The sequence below is a fragment of the Galendromus occidentalis genome, unplaced genomic scaffold (genome assembly GCF_000255335.2).
Source record: "Galendromus occidentalis unplaced genomic scaffold, Mocc_1.1 scf7180000077170, whole genome shotgun sequence".
NCBI lineage: Eukaryota > Metazoa > Arthropoda > Arachnida > Mesostigmata > Phytoseiidae > Galendromus > Galendromus occidentalis.
The window spans coordinates 94,746-116,644 of NW_003805158.1; the positions used below are offsets into that span (position 1 = coordinate 94,746).

At 51.5% G+C, this 21,899-nt stretch overlaps 1 protein-coding gene across 1 annotated transcript in view; it reads left to right on the top strand.

Annotated features, from left to right (window-relative positions):
* The window catches only part of LOC100905472 (uncharacterized), a 28,570-nt gene extending 8,730 nt beyond the window's left edge, over positions 1–19,840 (top strand). The window contains exons 20-48 of the mRNA XM_029110930.1: positions 962–1,156; positions 1,317–1,501; positions 2,071–2,259; positions 2,481–2,674; positions 2,937–3,151; positions 3,630–3,869; positions 3,977–4,309; positions 5,658–5,821; positions 6,020–6,142; positions 6,409–6,517; positions 6,864–7,068; positions 7,202–7,328; positions 7,927–8,106; positions 8,211–8,476; positions 10,206–10,410; positions 10,770–10,994; positions 11,968–12,248; positions 13,118–13,245; positions 13,615–13,824; positions 14,078–14,308; positions 14,545–14,653; positions 14,826–14,982; positions 15,781–15,889; positions 16,997–17,241; positions 17,382–17,553; positions 17,689–17,916; positions 18,018–18,151; positions 18,377–19,300; positions 19,457–19,840. Coding sequence (XP_028966763.1) covers positions 962–1,156; positions 1,317–1,501; positions 2,071–2,259; positions 2,481–2,674; positions 2,937–3,151; positions 3,630–3,869; positions 3,977–4,309; positions 5,658–5,821; positions 6,020–6,142; positions 6,409–6,517; positions 6,864–7,068; positions 7,202–7,328; positions 7,927–8,106; positions 8,211–8,476; positions 10,206–10,410; positions 10,770–10,994; positions 11,968–12,248; positions 13,118–13,245; positions 13,615–13,824; positions 14,078–14,308; positions 14,545–14,653; positions 14,826–14,982; positions 15,781–15,889; positions 16,997–17,241; positions 17,382–17,553; positions 17,689–17,916; positions 18,018–18,151; positions 18,377–19,300; positions 19,457–19,687 — 6,314 coding nt within the window. The 3' untranslated portion in view covers positions 19,688–19,840. The remainder of the gene's footprint in view (positions 1–961; positions 1,157–1,316; positions 1,502–2,070; positions 2,260–2,480; positions 2,675–2,936; positions 3,152–3,629; positions 3,870–3,976; positions 4,310–5,657; positions 5,822–6,019; positions 6,143–6,408; positions 6,518–6,863; positions 7,069–7,201; positions 7,329–7,926; positions 8,107–8,210; positions 8,477–10,205; positions 10,411–10,769; positions 10,995–11,967; positions 12,249–13,117; positions 13,246–13,614; positions 13,825–14,077; positions 14,309–14,544; positions 14,654–14,825; positions 14,983–15,780; positions 15,890–16,996; positions 17,242–17,381; positions 17,554–17,688; positions 17,917–18,017; positions 18,152–18,376; positions 19,301–19,456) is intronic.
* The last annotated feature ends 2,059 nt before the right edge of the window (positions 19,841–21,899 follow it).

Genomic DNA, 21,899 nt, shown 5'->3' on the forward strand with positions numbered 1-21,899 from the left:
ATGCTCCCGTGATCAAGGTGCTCGGACGACTCTCCGTATTGCGCATTGTGAAGCGGCTATGACGATGATATTGCGCGGCCTCTCGCGCATTATTATGCTGAGAGAATCACCACGCAGTAATCTGAACGGCTCATTCGAGTAGAGGCTGCGGCTAAAGTCCGACGTAATCAGGATAGAAATCGGGTTTAGACTCGCTGTCGCCAGCGCATGCTCGACCTGTTTCGCGGACGTAGACTGGCAGACCCTCTGTGTCAGCGATTCTCGCCTTCTTCCTCTAGGCGACACCCTTCGGTGTCTCGAATCTGTTTCCGGCAGCCCCCACCAGACGATATCGCGAAATCAGCAGCCAGGATGATTTCTCCCGATTATCTTGCCCGGATGAAGCACTGCTTGGGACTTGAATGCTTTCGACTGCTGTTCCCCGGCAAGCGGCGGATTTGACGGAATGACCGATCGAGGATCAAACTTGTGCATCTGCCGTCAGCGTCAGCGATATCCGTGGAAGTGATATAAACAGCCGTTGACGTTCTCGAAAGTCGGGCTCGCTCCCTCTTGCTATGGTTATCCTCGAGACGGTATTTCATATCATCCCGATGCCTAGAGACGGTATTTCGGAGCGTTGGGGCTTTTTGCACGAAGTTGGAATGGGATTAGGGATAAAGGCGACAAGCCTGACTCAGCTTCGGGGGGGGGTCCGAGTGGAGCATCGTAGCATCGGCTGGCGATCGCCGCTGCGTGTCGATTATCCCTTGCTGTATCTCCCTTGTCTACCGCAAGAAGACTCATCATCGGTTGACAGTCTCGAAGACCGAAAAACCGAATTGCAGGAAGCTGAGCGTCTCCCCGCCTCCTCTTTCTCCGCAGCGTCTCCTCGCCCGCAGAGAGTATTTTTCGAGGGTCTCTCATTCGAGAGTCCTTTCCTATGTCGCTATTCTCTAAAAATTTTCTCATCCATCCACAGAACTCGAGTGCAACATCTCGATCGACGTGTCCCGACGGTGGGAAGCCTTTTTGGTCGACCCTGAAAACGACGGTCGGGTCATACACGAGATCGATATCAGGGAACTGGACTCCTTTACCAAATCGATGCTCTACGTTCCCGAGTTCTTCTTTGATCCCGGATTTTACAAATTGAGATACAACGTCAACATGAGCGGTGAGCGAGCTACCCGCTGGATAGTTAATCTCCGCAAAAAGAATAAACAGTTCGAGAATCGAAAAAAACGCAGTCTCGTCCGGGGTGTCCGCATCGATCCTGACTGCGAATCACTCCGGTCTGATTGAAAAGTCTCGAACAAGCGATCCCTTTATTTCAGCTCCAACGGCTCGTCCTCCGATGTTCCATCGCAAGTGGGTTGAGACGTTCATCGAGATCAAACCTTCATTGATTATTCCTCAAATGTCTGAGGGAGCTCAGTCGAGGGTGACGCGCGGATTTCCGCAAACCCTGGCTCTGAATCCCGCCAACTACTCGATCAACCCAGACGACCCTGACGACATGGTAGGTTCATTGGGGATACGAGAGAGTGCACAAAAATCTTCCACGTAGCGCTTTCGTCCGAGCGTAGCTCGCTCATTAGAAGATTGGGTGGGAGGAGCCTTACAACCACTCATTGTTTTAAGAACAACTATCCTCGCATAAATTCCCGTTTTTAACAGCCGAAATCGGATAGCGACTTCTGAGCTGGACTGTGCTCAATGTTCGACTGGGAATGAGAAGCGTTATGGGGAGAGACAATACCTCTCTTGGGAACATTCGCCGAATCGTCCTCACTTGTCCGAAGATCCATTAAGAATCTCGTTCAGCCGATAATAGAGCAAAACTCTCTTCCTCGGGGGAATCAATGAGCGCGTGACGGAATAGTCCGTCATGATAATATCGATTTGTTGTCACTGTACGGTGACGTTCTTAGGAACGCAGTCGAAGGCTTCCGGATTCCGGACGTGGCAGCCATCGAGACATCGAATAGACTCGGGGCATCGACAGCCCGCTCTCAAGAGGAGTCACGAATATGGGCTCGGAGAGCTTGTTCGTTCCGCTCGCGATGATGTACTTTTTTTCTCAATCAGGAATTCAGTATCACTTGGTACTGTCGACGCGTGGGACTCGGCGAGCAAATAGACAGAAGTCTTCCGCACGATAAACAGCCAATCGTCAACCCCTTGTACCATCGTTTGAAGGACTTGCCAGGAATTCTCAAGCAGGGAAGGAGTTTCGATCCGAAGGCTTACCTAGCCAAAGAGAACGCTAGGGATGATGTGAGTAGCGCTGCCAAGATAGATTATTTCGCTTCCCGATTCGAGCTCTCGCCGATTCTCGTGGTCGGGGGATGAACAGACATATGGTAGACGGATAATCTTCCTCGCGTCGGTCTGGAACAGGCATGAGGGCGCGAAAAAAAAACGCTGCGAAACGAATTATAAGCTTCCGGAAGTTCGTCATGAGTCATGACTGAGCTTGATCGATCAATATATTCCAGGGCGGATGTTTTGGCACCGGACCGGGCAGGATCAACATCTCGACAGGTTTCCTCGAGTGGAGCACTTTATTGTTCTTCAAGCCGAACGAAACCTACGAAGTCCTGGTCCACATCGACAAGGGGGACCGCCCTCCGTCTTGGGGCGCCATTCAAGTAGTCCTGCTGGAACAAGTACCGCCCTCGATCACTGTCAAGTAAGCAGACCTTTCCGGATACGTATACCATCGATGATGACATTCACCTAGATTCGTATATTCTCGACGTTTCGGCGAGACCGAGCCGGATGGATCGGTCGAACGAAAAGATCGATTTGCGACCATAATGGAAGCTTCTCCCATCGACATCGTTTCGTACACGAAAAGCCGGCGGAAAACCGTCGGAGGGATCGGAAGTAAACGGTCGGCATCTGTGTCGGTGTCGTTCCCTCACTCACTTCCCGCTCATAATTGAATTCAGATGTCAAACAGAGAAACTCTGCTATCCGTTCGAGCCGATCGGTCAGAAAATCAACCCGGTCCGTGTTGGTCTCACGGGAGTTTGCTCGGAGAACTGCGACGGCGAGCTCGTTTACACCTGGGAGGTGTTCGGATCTGAGAACGAAACCGAGGTTCCTCTCGAGGACGCTCCGCAATATCTTGTTGGAGCCAACGAACTAAAAATGGCCTTATCCGGTGAGTTATTCCGAATGATTGCTTCGGAATCCGAGCCACGGGATATCGGAGTTTTTGACCGAACACTTTAATCAAAATCCGGCTCTCGGGGCTTTCCCCGAGAAACTCGGACCCTGATGGATATGGAGTAATGCTTCTGGGGAGTGGCTTGTCTTCGCGGAGACGAACAACTTCGCGAGGGGAAAAAAGAACAGGACCGGGTCTCTGGTGCGGCGAAGAAAAAACTACGGGAACTCATTTCCGGTCGCCGGCTCTCCCTTCGCTGGGGTGGATCCATCATCCGCGCTCTCGGCAGAAACACATATGCTATCGCAGGGACGCTGCAGAAAATTCCGCTAATCTAAAGATCTTTGGTTAGCCGATCGATTCGATTCTTTTCGTACGATCCGCGGGGAATCTTCTAATCCATTCCGCAGGAAAACATAGAGGTTTGTCATTCGTTCAGACGTGACGATCCACTGATAGGCGTTCCTTCCAGACGATTTCTTCAAAATCTACTATCCGATGTTCGGTGATTTCATCGCCAAACTGACGGTCGCCAACGAATATGGCGTATCTGGCGTTTCGGATCTTTTCTTGCACATTAACAAACCCCCGCAAGACGGATCGTGCTCATTCAGTCCCCAAGAGGGACGAGCCCTCCTGGACAAATTCACTGCCAGCTGTTCAGGCTGGACTGACCCCGAGGGTTTCGACATCGAGTTCTTTGCCTTCTGGGGTGAGCGACTTTGATTGAAGATTGAACTACGAAGCTCTACGAATGAAAGATCACAGTCCCCGAAGAATTCGCCTTCTCAACTGGTGGTTCTCTTCTCTTTCCGACAGTGCGTAATATGGAAAACGACGTCTTGACCTTCTTGACCTACGGACCCGACCACACCGTGCACTTGATGCTACCTTACGGAGATTTCTTGGTCGGGGCCGACATCAAAGATAAGGAGGGAGCGACGACTCGCTTGAACATGACAAGGATCCAGACGCGGTTGCCCACCAAGACCGAGTTCGAAAACTACTTGAACGACAGAAGTCTGGACAATGCAGACGCAGCCGGAGATCAAGCGAAAATGAATCAGATGTCTCAAGCGATCACTTCGCTCATGAACGTTCGACTCCATGACGATTATGAGAACGAAATCGAATTGGACTACAATAACACAGGTGAGTAGTCAGCATAGAATACACTGCATGTTTTTTTTTTTGACGCGAATCTAACAATTATGCAATGCAACGCAGTCAAGAGCGAAGATGCATGTTTATATTCCGAGTCAACAAGCGGGAACCTCCCATAGAGAGGAAATCTATGACGGCGGGCCTGAGGGAGTCGTAAGAGTATCGGATCCCGTTCGCCTACCACGCCTACGTACCAAGCAGGGAATACTCCTATAATTACTTCCCCCCTCCTCCCCTTGAAAGGGAAAGAAACGGCAAGCGACGGATCGACGGAGGACGTTCGGATATTTTGTGAGTGGTGTACCAGAGTCGAAGGCGACAAAGCGAGCTTGGAACGATAACGTCAAGCGAGCTGTTTGTTCCTCAGGCGGAAAGCCACCTCGTTAGCTCGATCATTCACTTGGACCAAGCCGCGGTTTGTCCGATCGTCGAGTCTCTCGATCCGAATGGAGCTTATACGATTGGACTCTGAGTATACGCAGTCACAGCCGAACGGTGGAGCTGCTGCGCTTGCTCGTTGATCGACCGGCTGATTGTCGACTCAATAGTGTAGGAACGGGCGCCGCGGATGAGTCCTTGGATGCTTTGTGGGGCGCATCGATAAGACGGGATCCCATATATTGGTTTCCCCGTCGAAGAGTGGATGGCTCAATCACAGACGTCACTCGGAATGCGCGTTAAAACTGCGCGGAATCACTTGTTCGATCCGCCGCGCATTCCTGGGGAAATGGGAGCTCTCGAGAGTTTAATCGTCCAGCGGGGGATGTGCGGATCATGCAGGGTCGATTTTCCGAGATGGAGCTTCCGGAGGATGCTCCCGCGGGAATTCCGGGAGAGTTCCCGTGGAGACCCCGATCCAGGCGGAATCATTCGTTTTCTTGATCCGTCGACGCAATGGAGCTTCTCCGCGATACTTCGGACGATCTACGCTCGGAATCGGGGCAGCGTGGTTCGGGAGATTCATGAGATCAGGCGTATCGACGGTTTTTCCTTGAGGATACTTCGGTCGAACATCTCGTTGGCCTATGAGACTCCTGTGGAGTCCATTCTCGCTAATTGGGCCGCAGCTCGTAGAGTCGAAGCATCTCGTCTTGTAGAGCCGCAGCTTGCCGAGTGCAGGTAGGGGGGAACTCGCAGTGAGGGATGAGTATACTCAGTTGACCGGCGCGTTGCGTTCACATTCTGTTGTGAATACCTGTGCCTAATCGTTGGTGAAGTATCCTTCCTCGCATCGAAAATGTCGCCTGACTTCGAGCCCCATCCGAAATCAACGGAACATACAGACGTGTACCTTGGATTGAAGTGCACCTAAACTCACCCCCCCCCCTCCCCGCAGAATTGATGGACAAGGAAATTGAAGAACAGGCGATCCTCCGGTCCAGGATGATTCGATCAGTGTCTTCCATTATGAATGTGGACACCCTCAATTCGATTGAACAAGTCGGTTCAGCGCTGACTGCCATTGCTGGAGACGGGACGGGAGTCGACAACGAAGGAAAGGTATGCTGCGCGCAGAATTTGCATGAAACGTCACAGTCTCCTCGGAGCGTCGTTCGATGCTCTCGACTCATGCAGAGACGAGACTTACTGATAATGTTCACGTCGTCGAATCGACATGCCCAGCTGCTCTGACTGACGAGGCAGAAGGAACACGCGATGGAGTCGATTTTAAATGACTCGACTGATGTTCTCTTCAAGGAACTTATCATAAAACTGCTGAGGAAAACTGTCAAGCTTGCAAAAACCATGAAAGTGGAGGCACCTCAGCAGCTGCTCGACTTCTGTATGTACGCCGTCGGAACCATGGGGGGTATCGTGGCGGTAAGTTTTCCTGCTTTTCTCAGCTCGCCTCTGACGGCGGCTGTGGCGAGGACCCTCTTCTCGATCTGACGCATGTCGGCCGAATAATTTTGGCATTCCTGCAATCGGGGTCTCATCCAGATTCGGGAGGTTCCGTTCCGGGAGCGAGATCCCGCCTCGACCGACTCCGCGCTAATCTTCTTTCGTCGTCGCGGCGCTGAGAGTTCGATTCCGAGAAAAAAAAATTAGAAAGAGGCTCCTCATGAGGCTTCCGGGTCTATTTACAGAGAATGACTCAACAACTTCTAGAAGGAACCGTGATGCCGACGGATCGCGCAAAAGCAATAAATATTGAATATGACACTGAGATCGCTTTGGAAGGCGAAGAAGAAAAAGGTTAGATCTCTCAGTGACTTTGGAACCGTGAGGAGACGAGCGTAGTCTGCGGAGTCAATACCGATGCCGTTTCGCTCGCTCGTCTCGTCGCCGTAGAGGCTACAATCCTTCGGACGGAATGAGGAGACGAGAGAATTCTCTCTCAGAAGTCTGACGGGCTCAAGAGCACCATTCAATCATTTTTCTACTCCATTCCTTCTACTGCTCAGCCCGTCCAGAAGGTTCAGCTTTCTCTAGAGCCGGTCTAGCGACTTCCGAGGATTGGAAAACTCGATAACCCTCTGTTGGAGCGAAACAAGAATAAACAAGTGAAACAAGCTGAAAATATTCCTCCTCTCAACTCCAGAGGCGCTATTCGATGGAACGATGCCAATGGACAAAGCGCTCGAGCGCGCTGTTGTTCTCGAGGAACGCAAAGCTGCCGAAGCTCAAATTACGACCATGATCCAGCTCACTGTCGATATGGTACTCGCCATTCTCAGAAATATCATCGTGGGCGAACGCCCTCTGGAATTCTCGGCGCCATCCGGACTGGCCATGACCATCTCCATGTAAGGCCGAGGCTCATTATCATCCGAATATTCCAATAGATGGACTATATCAGGAATCGATATTTCGAAAGCCGAGTGAGGTTGACGGAGCATCGCGAAATCAAAACAGCAACACGAGTTTTTCGCCTTGAAGGTTCAGCGGCGGCGCTCTGAGCGGCAAAGCGATCCAGCACGGTGATGCCGTTTACGTCTTCCCCGGAGTTTGCGACATGCTCGCAAACCAAGCGAGCTGTGCCGGAAACGAGACACTCGGAATCATGGTGAGCGAGGCAGTGAATTTCTGAGCGCTTCCTCGGTCGGTCAGACACGGAAGATCACTCGTAATAGGATTATTATACCACGTCCCGACTGAGACCCTGTCCGCGATTCAGTTAAGCTCAAATGCGTCGAGCTTGATGTCGTCGTCGAGGGTTGCAAGTGGCTCCTGAAACGATCTCCGGTCGACCTTGAATACGGGCGATTCCCCTGAACTCTCGCTAGGAGCTCGCTCGGTGAAAGATTTAATTTCTCTTGCACCTCCGTTGAAGCTCATGGGAGAATTATTTCTTTCTGTAGGGCCCAGAGCCTCATGAAGATTTAGGGGGATCCGACAAGGGCTAGTCTAAGGGAGCTTAAGCTGCGACTTGATGTTTGTGCAACCGGGGTCGCTCACCTTTCTTATGCCGCTACGGTATGCTTACTTTTCCCGTCTGCGTGGCAAAGCTGCTACTTTCCCCGTCTGCGGAGCAGAACCGCTGCTTTGACGAGCGGCCCAAGCAGCGGTTCACAATAACCGGCCGAAGCTGACGAAAACCGCCGAGAGATGATAACGACGTGGGCGACAGGCCGACCAAACTTTACGGTTTCTATTTTCTGCAGGCTGTCTCCTGGCCGGCCATTCTCCAATCTTATGGAGGGTCCGTCGATGTTTTGTCGAAGGATTCCAAAACTCTCCAACTCATCGTTCTTGACGACTCGCTTACTCCGATCGATATTTCCAACACGACCGATCACTTCACGATCATCGTGCCGCGCAAGAGTTCTGGCGAGAATGGGACGGTAGGAACCTTCTGCCTTCGACTGTGCACATACTGAAGGTCCGAGTTTTTGCGAAGGGCCGAGACTTGTTTCTCGTCACCTGATCGAGTACTTGTCCTTCACAGGGTTTGCCCGAACCGATTCATTTCTCACCGGAGCCGAAGTGGAATGAGCAGATGGTTTACCATCAGTTCCTGGTGCCCAAACCGGATTCGGCGGTGAACATCGAGATTACTCCCGATAGTCCGGATCATTCTCGTTTGCTGGTCTACATCAAACACCGCGAGAAACCGTTGCTCCACAATTTTGACATGGTGTTCAACTTGAGCCAGGCGAGAAACGCTAACGGAACCTACGACATTTTCCTGGACAATTTCGCCATCGACAACAGGTGACAGCTAGAATCATATCCGCCGCTCGAGTAGAACAACGTGGCGCATTCTTTCTCCTTCAGGGCGTTTTCCCACAACGCACGACTCTACTGTTGCTCGCTTGAATTGCATGAGCTCCACGATAGCTCGAGAAATGTCGGCGGATTTTTTTCTCGTATAACGAGACTCGAGGATATATATTGTGGAGGAACAGACACTAGACGGGAGCCTTCCCTCAGCGAGCTGCATCGCTATTCGAAGCCGAACTGATTACGTAGCTATCTGACTGCAACGTTCGAGGTGGTCGCTCAGTCTCGCAGTCCGATTCTGGCTCAGCCGGAAAGTTTCGGAATTTCGAGTCCTTGGCGAAGAGTCACGCCGCCGGCATGGATTCCCGAGCTCACCCGGACTCCGTCAACATGCGACTGGGCAATTTATCTATGTCGGATTCGAGGGAACGCCGGCTGCTCTTCAAGAACTCTATCATGGCCCATCTCACGTTCTAAGTCGGAGACGTGCGGCTCGAAGCTCCCTCGTCGCTCGTCGTCCTGCCCTTGTCTTCATTCATCCCTCGCTCCGGAGTTCCTGGACGGCGCTTTTCAATATTCTCCTGATGGAGACTGAACTCTAATTCCAGGAGAAAATCCCCGTTTTTTGCACCAGTCTCAAAGCTGTCGAAACTTCCGACGTCACCTGCTCCCTTTTGAAATATGACGGCGCCTTGTTTGGCTCCCAGTGCAGGACTAGACTGTATGCGCATAGACGCGTGCTCCGTCGTCCCCGTATTGCGTTGAGCTTCTCGATGCTGCACCTCTTTTGTTCACCCTATGCTAAGCTACGCGTCGGGTGCCGGAGTAATTTGAATTTGCTCCACGGTCATTGCATCCCAAGTGATTGCAGAGAAGATGCCGCAGTTGAGTCAGAGAAAGGCTGGGTGGAGAAATTGAGGGGAGGGCAGGAAGCTCTGGAAGACGGGCTGAAAAATATCTGACTCGGCTTGATGGAACTGCACGGACTGGAGTTGACTTGAGGAGAGACTTGGACAGAACTTCGCATTTTCTCCCCGTCGGGACGGGAAAAGCGAAGGAAGGCGAGCAATTCAGAAGGATCCCCTCGAGTTTCCGTTCTGAGAAATAATATCGCATCCCGAAACTTGTAATTGCACGCACCCGTTCATTCGTTCAAGCTGTGCACAACTGGAATGGCCCGTTCACGCACCAGATCATTACAGTCCCGTCCTACTTTTCGGCGCAGCTGGCGAGTGGACCGATGTTTTGCGTGGCCATATCCTCTCTTCCCGAGATTGCCCTCGAGATCGACTGGACAGAGGAGCCATCCTCCCTAGGCCCATAGAACAAGCGAACTCTCTCTTTTCCCTGCTGTATTTGTGTCCCCGTCGCTCGTCCACGACGACGTCTCGGGCTTATCCGCTGCGGCTTCAACAAGTCTCGCGATCTAGATTCGCAGTTCGAAAAGGCTGAGATCATTCCGGAACGAACCCGTTACACCGTACGGGATTCCGGCCAGCATTTTATCGGGACACAATCGGATTACGTTGCTTTCCGGAAACGATTCCCGAGAAACTCCGGATCGGACGCGGGACCACTCCGATGGAGCTGTGGGAGTTCTGAGCCCGGGACTGTTGCGAGTTCTCTGTGGGGAACAGCAGGGGCGTGAGATGAGTGATCGGTGCTGTCCAAGCGAGATCGAATTGTTCCAAGTCTTCATCAATGAGCATCGCTTTTCCAGGACTGGTTTCTTCTACATCGGCATCACGGAAACTAACGTCACAGTTCCCGTCACGGAAACGACTGTGAACGGGAGCGCTTACTTCAATTTGACCGAAAGCGAAGTTGTACGTCAACTCTCTACGGATTACTCTATCCGAATCTACACTTCGGGATGTTATTTCTTCAACAAAAAATCCAAAACTTGGTCCGGCGAGGGCTGCTTCGTGAGTATTTGGAGTTCAGATCCATGTTCATCTCCTCGAGAAGGTCCCCGCTTCGAGGGTACCCGCTTGAGAATCGGAGCTTCTTCTCGGACGGCGGAAAAACTTTCCTCGCCGTCAGACACGAAGATTAGAGAACCCGTTTCGAGAGAAATGAAAAGAGTTCAGAACACTACGAGAGCGCCGAAAACTTTTATTCCGCCTTTCGGATCTTTCATGAAATGTCATGATCCGACTGTTAGGCTCAAAACACGTCGGTGTGCGCACCACTACACATGGCAGCAGCTACTAATGAACTCAGATCTGCATAAAGTTCCAACTCCGTGCAGTCAAGCACTCCGCTGATGAATTTTCGCCCCCAGGTGGACAATGCCAACTATCTGGCAACGTACTGCAAGTGTGACCATCTCACTAGTTTCGGCTCCGGATTCTTCGTAGTTCCGAACACAATTGACTTTGCGTACGTATTCGCCAACGCCGGATTCGCGGACAACGTCACCATCTACATGTGTGTCATCCTCACGATGCTCATATATCTGATGCTGCTCATCTGGGCGAGACGAGAAGATCTAAGAGACAACGAGAAGGTGAGAAAAGAAAGCGCAGCAGTCAAGTCATGGGAATCGTCGAGGTCATTGTGGGAGATGATTCCGATGAAGGGGGAAATAAGCGGCGTATGAGAGAGCGCCAAATAAATCGAGTAGTCTTCCGGCGCTTGGGTCGTGCCAGCATCCGTTTTGTCGACTGTCGATTGGTTCCGCAGGCCGAAGACACGATCATGAATCTTTTCGTTCCTCTCTGCGGATCGGGGCTCGCACGGAGCATTCGAGGGGGAGAGCCTGCGGTCTGCGAACACTACGACTCTCTGTTCTTGTCATCGCTGTTCGATGAACCCTGATTCTGAGCCCTCTGACCCGTCAGAAACGTATTTACAGCTATCCGAGCGCCCAAGCTAAAGTTTTCTCGCAGCGACAAAGAAACTCAATCAATACGAGAGTGTTTTGAGATCTGTTTGAATGCTGCGTACCTCGTCGCAGAAACATCGGATTCCCATATCCGTTTGGTGATACACAGTCCTTGCTCGATTTCCCCTATTTCGGTCGATCGACAAAGAGATCAAACGATCGAGTGAGGCGAGCTCCACGACACGAAGGCTTCGCTGCACTGAAACATGACGATGACTGTTCGAACGAGGCAACTTTACGAGCAATCTCAGCCTCACGATCCTCGCATGGGCGGTCACCCTCCTTGGGCAATAACAGTACCAAACCTCGATTTCCAGCGGGTGGTGCGGGGAAAACATGTTTTTGCGCGATGATAACTAAGTAGCGGACACGGCGGCGATCTTCGCAGCCGTTATCATGAGCTTATAATATAAAATACTTCCGGAAGGAGGGATCGTGCTTATCGTGGCCGTCCGGAGCTGGATAGAAGAAAAGCTTTCCGCTCTCCTCCTTCCTACCGAAGATTATCTCTCCATAATGTGATTCTCTTTGTCGGGGCATGACGCGTTTCCGTGTGTCCATCCGATAATTTATTTCTCCCTATATCTCATTTCAGCTTTGTGCTCATCCTCTGCCGGACAACGATCATCGCGACAACTACCTGTACGAACTGACCGTTTTCACCGGCGATAAAGACGGAGCCGCAACGGATTCGAGGATTTTCTTCATCCTCAGTGGGGATGACGACGAGACGGATGCGAGGTCTTTCGGCGACTCAAAGAGCAAACTCTTCCGAAGGGGAGGCCAAGACACATTCGTAATGGCCTGCCCGAAACCTCTCGGGAGACTGAATTATATGCGGATCTGGCACGACAATTCCGGCAAAGGGAAATTCCGGTGAGTACCACCGTCGCGGTCAGGAGAGTTTGGCCGCTCAGCTGGATGAGGGCCCTCGAGGGGACGAGTGTTCGGCAGCGAGTACCGAGGGAAACTCTTCATTCCGATCTTTTGAACTACGAGGGTGTCCCTTCTTCGACCAACAACGTTTCTGTCGGTGAACAAGAATCTCCTGCAACGAGTCATGTGCGCGCCCAATGTTGTGGAATTGATCCGAGGCTGTTTCGTTTCCATTCGAGCGTCCCTCACTTCTGCGGAACAAATCTCCCGAGCGGCGTTCTCATTCCTGGTGGTGCTCGTACCGCTGTGAAGTTGTCATAGAACTTGCCATCGCGCCGCTTTCCTCTACCCGGATTGCTTTCTTCGGAAAACCCGTTTTTTTAGAAGGTTCGAGTTCCGAGTTCCGTTGGTCTCTGCCGCGGGAAGTCCTTCAGCCGCAAAGCCCCCTTAGTTTGCTGTTTTCTCGAGCTTCTCTTGAAGCGGTTAACTGACATAGAAAACGACATGTGCACTATCCATCGGAGCTCTAACTGGGAGCCCTTTTCCACCATCGAAAAATTCTCCGGACCCGACGAGCCACTCGATGTCATTCCGAATGACGACCGCTGCCATTCCGTGAAACAAAAGTACTCCGAATCGAGAAATGCTCCTCGATATTTTATCCTTGTCGCTGAGCGCGAAAATAATCGAGCAGGTCACGCCTCTCGAAGCCGTCTCCGTCCTACAATGAAGAAGGATAGTGCACGCCGCCACGGGCTCTCCGAAGAATCTCCGGACTCGAAAATTAAACACTGCAATCGGGCTAACGTTCTATGAGGGATATTTCCCGCGGTCGACGCGGAATAATCAATTCTTTTCCCCCTTCCCAGATCGTGGTATCTGAAATTCATCTCGATACGCGACGTCCAGACGAACGCGCGCTACGACTTTATTGCGAACCGTTGGTTTGCAGTGGAGAAGGATGACGGTCAGGTCGATCGTCTACTGCCTGTTGCGGGTGAGTTCGAATACTCGAGGCGTTGGAAGCGCCGCATGCAAATGACCCGAAGTTCGACATGCAATGAAAGCTCGACAACCGACCGCGGTCCTCAGGGACTCGATATCGTCATTGTGGGGAGCGCTCCTTTTTCCATCAAGCGGTGACTTCCGGAGATAAGTCCGGGCTCATTCCGTCAGAGACTTTTGCCCTCAAAAGAGTCCGATCCGAGAGTGGTCACGACCGAGCCCTCAAGTCGCTGTCGCAAAACTTCGGCACACTTGCATCGGCAACTTCTGACGTCTGTCGGTCATTCAGTTGCGGACCTCTTTGTCGCAACTCAATTGGATTCGGGAGCGAATTCTCATTCCCGAGGGAATCTTTTCGCAGGCAAGGAAGAAGCCACCGAGTTCAATCATCTCTTCCAACTCAAAAGTCAGAAAAATCTCGCCGACGGCCATCTGTGGTTTTCGGTATTCCTCCGACCTCCGAAGAGCCGCTTCACGCGGTGTCAACGAGTATCCTGCTGTATCGCTCTTCTATACCTCTCAATGCTGGTCAATGCGATGTGGTACGGCCGGGTTCCATCGAAACCATCAGGTGAGAACATCATGAGGGAAACGCACCGGGCGGAAGAAAGATGCAGAACGACTCGCCCGACGAAATGGCGCCACAGGACCCTACAGACAGACACCATTCGCCTCACGGCTGCTCGTTCCATATCGTCCTCGCATACGTCTCTCGACCCGATTCTCGTGCCGATTCAGATCCTCGAGAGGACGCTTTCTTTTGAGGATTGTCAGCGACGTTTCCGCTATCGAAATTCTCACCTGAGTGCGTTTCCGTTCCTCAGCATCCGCTCTAAATATCGGACCTTTCGCACTCTCGCCCGAACAAGTTGGCGTTGGGGTTTTGGCCAACCTTATCGTGTTCCCTCCGACCTTCTTGATGATTACACTGTTCCGCAAGGCGCGTCTGCGCAGGAAGCGTCCGAACCGAATCGTTGAGGCGCTCAAAAAACAGCGCAAAAACTCGCTCATAGTCGGCAGGGGCTCGAGCAACAAAGCCACGGACTCGACAACTGGTGAGTGGGTCCTGGAACCCTGGGCTGTCCGCCTCGCCGCCTCAGAAAGCTGTCATGCCTCAGCTCTTTGCTGTCCCGGCTCGTGATGTATGGCGACATTTAGAATTTAGCTCCACTGTTGGAATGCTTGTGACAACAAAAACATCATCAGATCCCGTGCGAATTCCCCGGGCACAGAGCCCGTGTCGCGGATGCCGAGATTTTGCAGGCAGATTGTTTGACTTCACTTTTCACAGATCTCATGCAAGCGAAGGACGGTAGCGAGACCGATATCAACATGGTGACAATGAAAAAGGATAGAAAGAAGAAAGCTTCAAAGAAAAAGACGCTCCCATACTGGTGTCGGTGAGAAACTCAATCCTTTCTCAGGTCCCTTGTCTCGAACTCTTATTTCTCCGAGATACGATTCCCGCAGACTGTCCGGACTGGCACCGATACCTTTTTAGTGGACAATTGTCGATTCTCTCGTTTGCTCCGGCTTGATGTCGCCCCTACAATTACGATCATCGATTTTCAGATACGTCGCCTGGTCCGTGTGTCTCTTGTCGATTTTCACATCAGTGTTCTTCATCTGGGCTTACGGGGTGCAATTTGGCGACGAAAAAACTCGAAAATGGATCACTTCACTCCTTGTCTCGTTCTTCACTTCGGTGCTCATCACTCAGCCTATTAAGGTGAGCTTATGGGTGGGGCTTGCGCATATTCCGTGCAGGGGGAATCTCCCCGTGCTTTGGATCCCGCTCAGATACAAAGATGTTCTAAATCCGGCCATCAAGTTTGATGTGCAGCAGGGCAGCCCACGCGGAGAAAAAGCTACCAGGGAGAGGTTTTTCCATTTTCGATAAGACGCCCATAAGAACGCTTCTGGAATCTACATTTACAAATAGTCTCGACGCGTGTACGAATGACTGAGGAGGGTCAGTCTGCCCATCGGAATGGAAAGGCGATGACCGAGGGGTATCGCACGACGGTCGAGAGACACGTGGAGTCCGAGGGGAGGAATTCCCGGATCCACGCGTCGATTCGATAGTAGACTCTGTCCATTCCTCTTTCGCTCAGTTCCGAGCCCAGTCTGACCTCCGTCTTTCCCCACCCCTCCGCATGGTTGAGTGGAGCTCTTGTATGAATTAGAGCGCGAGGACCGGCATAAAACAGTAGAATCCGGGGAAAAGAGCCGGCTTGTCGAGATCTCTAAGGAATTTTGACTCCTGTGGTCACGAGAGGGGGAAGCGATCATATATGACAGACTGTGTACCCGGCAGCTGGCTAGCAGAATTCTCTAGCCGATCAGACCGAGAAAGCGCACCGCGAATCGCGAGTCTCTCATGAAGGCACAGCCAACCGAGGCAGCTTGTCCCAGGACAGCCTGTTGGATGTAACGGGAAGCCCCAGCAGGAAAGAGGGCTCCTCGTAATGAGGACGTCCATTCCCAAGACTCTATTCCGTAAATGAAGGAACATTTGATTTTTTAGGTGTTCATGACAGCGATAATCCTCTCAGCGCTGTTCAAATCCCCCGAGAAGGACGAAGATGACGACGACGAGGAAGAAGCCTTCAGTGGCGCAGCTGGACTCTACCACTGTAAGACACTTCCTTGAAACATTTTAGATACACTCGACGCTTCAAGGCAACATTGTCTTCCGGACCGCAGAGGTCTCGGTCGCATGGATATAACTAGCGACTTATTTCGGTCATGAACGTGTTTGTACAATCGATTATTGCAAGCATCACTGGAGCGAGCAGACCTCCAGCGTAGAGTAGTCACGATCCGAAGCGCCACGTGAAGCAAGATCAGAGAGCTCAGGCTCGAGGCACATTCGACCCTTGGGACCCGGTGAGAAGCGGCGGGTTCGCTTACGCCGAGGGTCCCTTGGCAAAACAACGGGCTTGATGCAGGACGATGTCTGTCCCGATCTCACACGTGACATGTTATGCTCCCGCGTGCGCCATGCTCGAAAAGTCTTAGGGAGTGATTGGATTTGAGGAGCTAGTCTGATACTTTCCATCTTGGACTCGCCTCTGAATTTTTTTCCGTGAATGGTCCCATCCCCATGAAATGATCGCGAACAAGATCGATAGCGGAATCTAAGTCGAGCGTGTTGCCTGCTTTGCGTGACTGCCTATTCTATCGATCTCCTGTGAAGGTTTGGAGCAGCGTGCTAGAATAGGCGCAAACGAAGTCATTAGCAAAGAGCATGCTGGAGATACGCACGTCCACTAACGAGATCCAGAATCGGTATCAGAAGAGCTTTGCGGGTGCTCGCATCGTCTCCGAACATCTTTTTGGCTGTCGCAGCGACGGTTCGTTCCCCACATAGTTCCAATTGGAACCAGAGCTCGTTACCATCCGACGGCAGAAGTCGGTGGAATCTGAGATGCTGCCCCTAGGCTGTTTCTCGTCTTACAAACAAGCACATCGGAATGATCGGAGTCCGATCGAGTAGAGGACCGTGTCGGAGCAAGTCGGGAGGGGAAGAGCGCGAAACGAATCGTTTCATTATTCCGAGAGACCGGCAAGGAAAGAGCATTGAGACCAAAAAAAATGCGGGATCAGCGCAATCCCTCTTACCCGGAGACGTTTTTCTGCGGGTTCTCCGCTTAGCCGCAAGCGTTTTACACCGTCATTATCTCGAAACCGCTTTGGATATAAAGATTCGCTCACTAATTCGAGGGCGATCCATTTTACAGCCGGGACCTCTGCCACGAGTGCTCGCCGACGGAATTATAAGCCTCCACAGAGGGGCGAGTTGGATCACGTACGCGAGGAAAGGATGAAAGAACTGAAAATGTCGGAGATACTCAGAGAGATATTCTCTTACCTGCTGTTTCTCTGGCTCCTGACGGTACTCTCGTACGGGAATCGCGATCCCAACGCCTACTATATGCAGATGAACCTCAAGAACGAATTCATCAACAATCCGAAATTTATGGAGGTGAGAGCGAAGTTTCTTGCGCGAGTCTGCTCTTACTCGCTCATCCATCCAATTTTCCCAATGACATGACGTTGAGATATCGGAGGGAGAGGACGGTGCACTCTGCAATTATGATACTGAAGGGATTTCAAAATTCTCAGATTTCATCGACCGATGGTTTCTACAATTACCTCCGGGAAACGGTGGTGCCGCAACTTAAAATCGGCGATTGGTATAATGGACAACAGCCTTTCGGTCTGCGCGGTTTCATCAACGACAGAGTGAATCGAATCATGGGCTACGGAGTTCTGCGACAGATCCGAGCCAGACCTAGTGAGTTCTAATTTCTCCCGGACCCCTCGGACCTGTTGAATTATTCAGGAACGCTCGCTCCATCCTCCCGAATTTATTTCGAGATGAGCGATTGGATGTCGAGCTCCTCTCGAATGTTCCCCATTCCCTCCCCAGACTCCTGCAAGGTTGAGAAACTGATGCGCAACGTTGTGAGCCAGTGTCGTGGACAATCGTCTCTTATCAAGGAAGATAAGAAACTTTACGAGCCTAAATGGGTGGCGCTGCCCAAAAACAAAACCGTACTTCTGGACCCTAAAAACCTCACTGATGAAGAATGGAGACATAAGAAAGCCAAGGAGCTGCATGGACTTCCTTTCTGGGGGAAACTAGACGTCTACGGAGGTGAGTCCGAAGGAGCAGATCACTCTGAGGTGACGTGAGTCGACTATCGTCGTGTACGAAGCGGCAAGGAGAGGTAGTTTATTCGAGTCTCTCGCGCACAGGCGGTGGATACGTCATGCGTTTGCGAGGAACCCGGGAGAACATTATCAAGCGAATAAATGAGCTGGAGGTTTCCGATTGGATCGACGGCGGAACTCGTGCAGTTTTCGTCGAGTTCTCGGTCTACAACGCTCAAGTAAGTGCCAGAATGTGGGAGAGAGGACTTCTGGGACTTATTCGAATCATCCCAGGAATGGATCCTTCCAGCGCTGACCAATAAAACGGCTGACATCCCTGCTGTTGACAATGCTCTGGTGTGAGAGCAATATCCCCCGTTCCCCGAGACTGGGAGGGAAGGCGTCGGATGCTAGTTCGGAATCGGAAGTCTACAACGATCGTTGACGGCGGTTTCTCGATTCAGGTGAACTTGTTCGGTGTGGTTACAATCATCGCCGAATACCATCCGGGAGGAGGCGTCGTTCCGAACTACCGCATCGACGCCATACGTCTGATGCGGTACCATCAAGGTTTCGGATTGTTCGTGCTCCTGTGCGAGATCTCATTCATTGGATTCATCGTCTACTTCACCGTGCGCGAAGTAAAAAGTTTCCGAGCTCTCCGACTCGATTACATGCGAAGCTACTGGAACATCGCGGAACTCGTTGTTCTCGGTCTAAGCTATTCGTGCATGTTCTTCTACATCTCGCGTATGGCGATGACACGAAAGATATTGAAGGTGTTCGAACGCTCGTCCGGCAACGCCTACGTAAAACTTCAACGTGTGGCTGCCGTCGACGAAGTGTTCAGCTATCTGATGAGTTTCTTGATTTTCATCTCGATTCTCAAGTTCACGAAATTGTTGCGCTTCAACAAACGCATCGGAGTGCTCTATTCGACATTGTCCCAATGCTCCAAAGACCTATCGTCGTTCTTCGTTGTGTTCTGGGTGATATTCCTCGCGTTCACCCAAGTGTTCTACGTAATCCTGGGAACGAAAATGAAGGAATTCTCCAGCTTCGTCACTTCGGCGGAGACCTGTTTCGATATGGCGCGAGGTCATTTCAAGTTTGACGAAATCTCCATGGCGTCTCCAGTCATAGGACCGATGGTGTTCTTCGTGTTCGCCTTCATAACATCTGTGATTCTGCTCAATCTTTTCGTCACTCTAATCATCAGCTCGTTCCAATCAGTGAAAGCTGATATCGAGAAACAGTGCAACGACTACGAGATCATCAGTTTCATGGGCCGGAAAGTCAAAGGCTTCTTCGGCATGGGCAAAGGAGACGCTATTCCATCCGCGAAGCCACTGACGGTCGATTCTCAAATCCACGCCTTCCCTGAAAAGGTTCGTAGCTTTCCTTCCGCACCCATTTCCTATACTTCATGCTCTCCCGTCGAATCCTCCTGAAGGTATTCCCTCTTCCCCCGGGGCATGGTAGAGCGTCTGGTGAGCTGCTAATGAGAGCAAGTCGCTAATTCGGTTCTAATCTTCCAAACACAGGTCGATCGACTCTTGGGATTCATCAACGAGGTATATTTAGATGGTGAAATCGTTCTAGACAATAAGAATCGTTTAAAAGTCCTGTACAAAGCCCCGGAGACCCGCTCTGCGAGCGGTGCCCAGCCCTCAATGTTCGAGTGGGTGGAAGTGAATAAATCTGCGAACAGCTCCTCGAAATCAAGCCGCAAGGGTACCGGCAGATCCTCAACGGGACAGCGGCGTCGCTATTGAAATGCATTGAAAGTTCAAGCAAGGACAATGCGAAAAAAAACTTCGAAGCCATCGAGCATTTTGTCCATGCGGGGCGCTCGTGACTGAGCGTCGAGGAACGGCGCGGCGCTTACCCAGCGTTCGAGCTTGGAACAATATCCTAGTCATTAGTAGACAATGTGTTCCCCGTAGAATAACCGGATCATGAGAATTGAGGGAGTGGCTGGACCGTCAATCGACGACCTTATCGAAATCGATTTCCATAAGCAGTTCGTCAAAAACAAGAAAAGCGAATCCAGAAGAATTCTCGATGCGGTCTAGTTTCTTGTCAGAGCGAAAGCAAACAGCCCAAGAATGAGGCTTAGAGTTTATTTCGAGTATAAGCCTCGCCAGTCGTGCGAGCACGTCTTTGTTTGGAAATCCATTCTCAAAAGCAATCTCAGACTCGTCAATCATGAAACCACCACTCGCTCGGTTCTCCGTTCGGTACGTTATGTAAATGCAGCGTATAGGAACACGTTCGTAGAACGATCGTTTAAGAGCGGATGCTCGAAGCTCGAACAACATCCGGGCATTCGGCTTTGGAATAAATAATTCGCAAAGCAATTTTTATCACTCACATTCCTCGTCATGGATCGTTTATTGCTCGATGCCTCCCGCCTGGCCTCTTTATTCCATCCTCCGGGAGTCTCAATTCGCACCGGAAGTGTGTGAAAGTACGCTTCCGACTGGCAGGCCCGCAGAGAAAGCGAAGACCTCGGTTGGAAGGGCCTCAAGCCACGGGTCAACGTTTGAATCGATGTCTGGGGAGGAATTTTACTCCCATCAGAGGTCCGCTTTCGATGGGATTCTCTCACGTTTGCAATAATGTGACTCAAGTGACGGACCGAACTCCATACAATTCCAGAGGAAGCGGGCGAAGGATCATGCGAGTCCGTTAGTTCTCTTCCAGCTCCGCTTTGTCTTGAGTAACGAGAGATAAATACGCTTCAATTGTAATAAATACGCTCTGGTGTTTCGCGTTCTAGACTCCAGAGCGATGCTCGCTGATCACATTGCTCTGTCGGGAGTCGGGAGGAAACTCATATCGGAAACATTCGTGCAGTCGTTTACGGCGACATCCTCAATGCGACCGCCAGGCCGGTCGATTCGTCAATAAGCAACCCGGAATAAGACGAGTCGACTCGGTACCCGACGAATGCTTGAGCGTATCACAATGAGGTCTTTTCTCCGCTCAGCGGCTTGAGTCATGGGTCATCCTCGAGCAAGCAGATGCTTTGAGCTCAACACAGCACTCTCGACTGTCAAGAAGTATACTTTGCGACGTGGGATCGTTGTTGTATTTCATGTAGATGGCTTGGAGTCGGGACGCGGCTTAGCGCGGATTTGCCTTTCTGAGCGTCAGAGCCCCCGACTCAACGCGGACTCGAGCCCACAAAGTCAGCCAGAGAGAAAACAAAGTCAAGGACGCCGCGTCAAGATTCATTTCTCGTTCAACGCTCCTCGCAAGGGACACGAATAAAGACCACGGAGTGATTCTGCTCCCAGGGTAAATGTCCTAGAGGGAGCGCGGACCTCGGGACGGTTTGGAGCAGGGAACTTTCTTCGACGATTCGCGATCGGAATTCCCGTCGGTCTGTCCGAGAATGTCGCGTTTGCATTCTGTTCGAATAGGCCCTCATCATCAGCGCTCCCGACACATTTTAAACTGGATATCGTTCAGAGCGATACATCCAGGGCGCAACTTCGAGTAAAGTAAGTTGGTGCGTCCTATAACACGGGGGTCCCACAGCCGGAGCGAATAGGAGGAGCTCCGTCCTCGAGGATCGTAGCACGAAGCTCTGCTGGCTGACTAAGTCACCGAATCAGCGGCGCTGCCGAAGGACTCGGAAGCGGTGAGAAGAACGCAGCCCGAAGCCTGTCGTATCCATGCACGTCTGCCCCCCTCCCCTGGCGCTGCGCTCCGGTCCCAAAGCCTCAATAGAGTCCGATTATTTGGTTAAGCACAGGATGGACTTGTAGCGATCGAGTCGGAGCTGTCTCTCGATTCACCCGAGACCAGCAGACGCGCCAATCACCTCAGCAAACAGTGATCGTACTGTTCAGCAGATATGCAGAAGCGAACAACCGGAAATACACCACGATGCAAGTCGGGCACAGACTGCATAATAATCTCGATGGCTCCCATTGTGATAGACACGTAACTTTGCCCTCAAATCAATTCGCTTTCGCG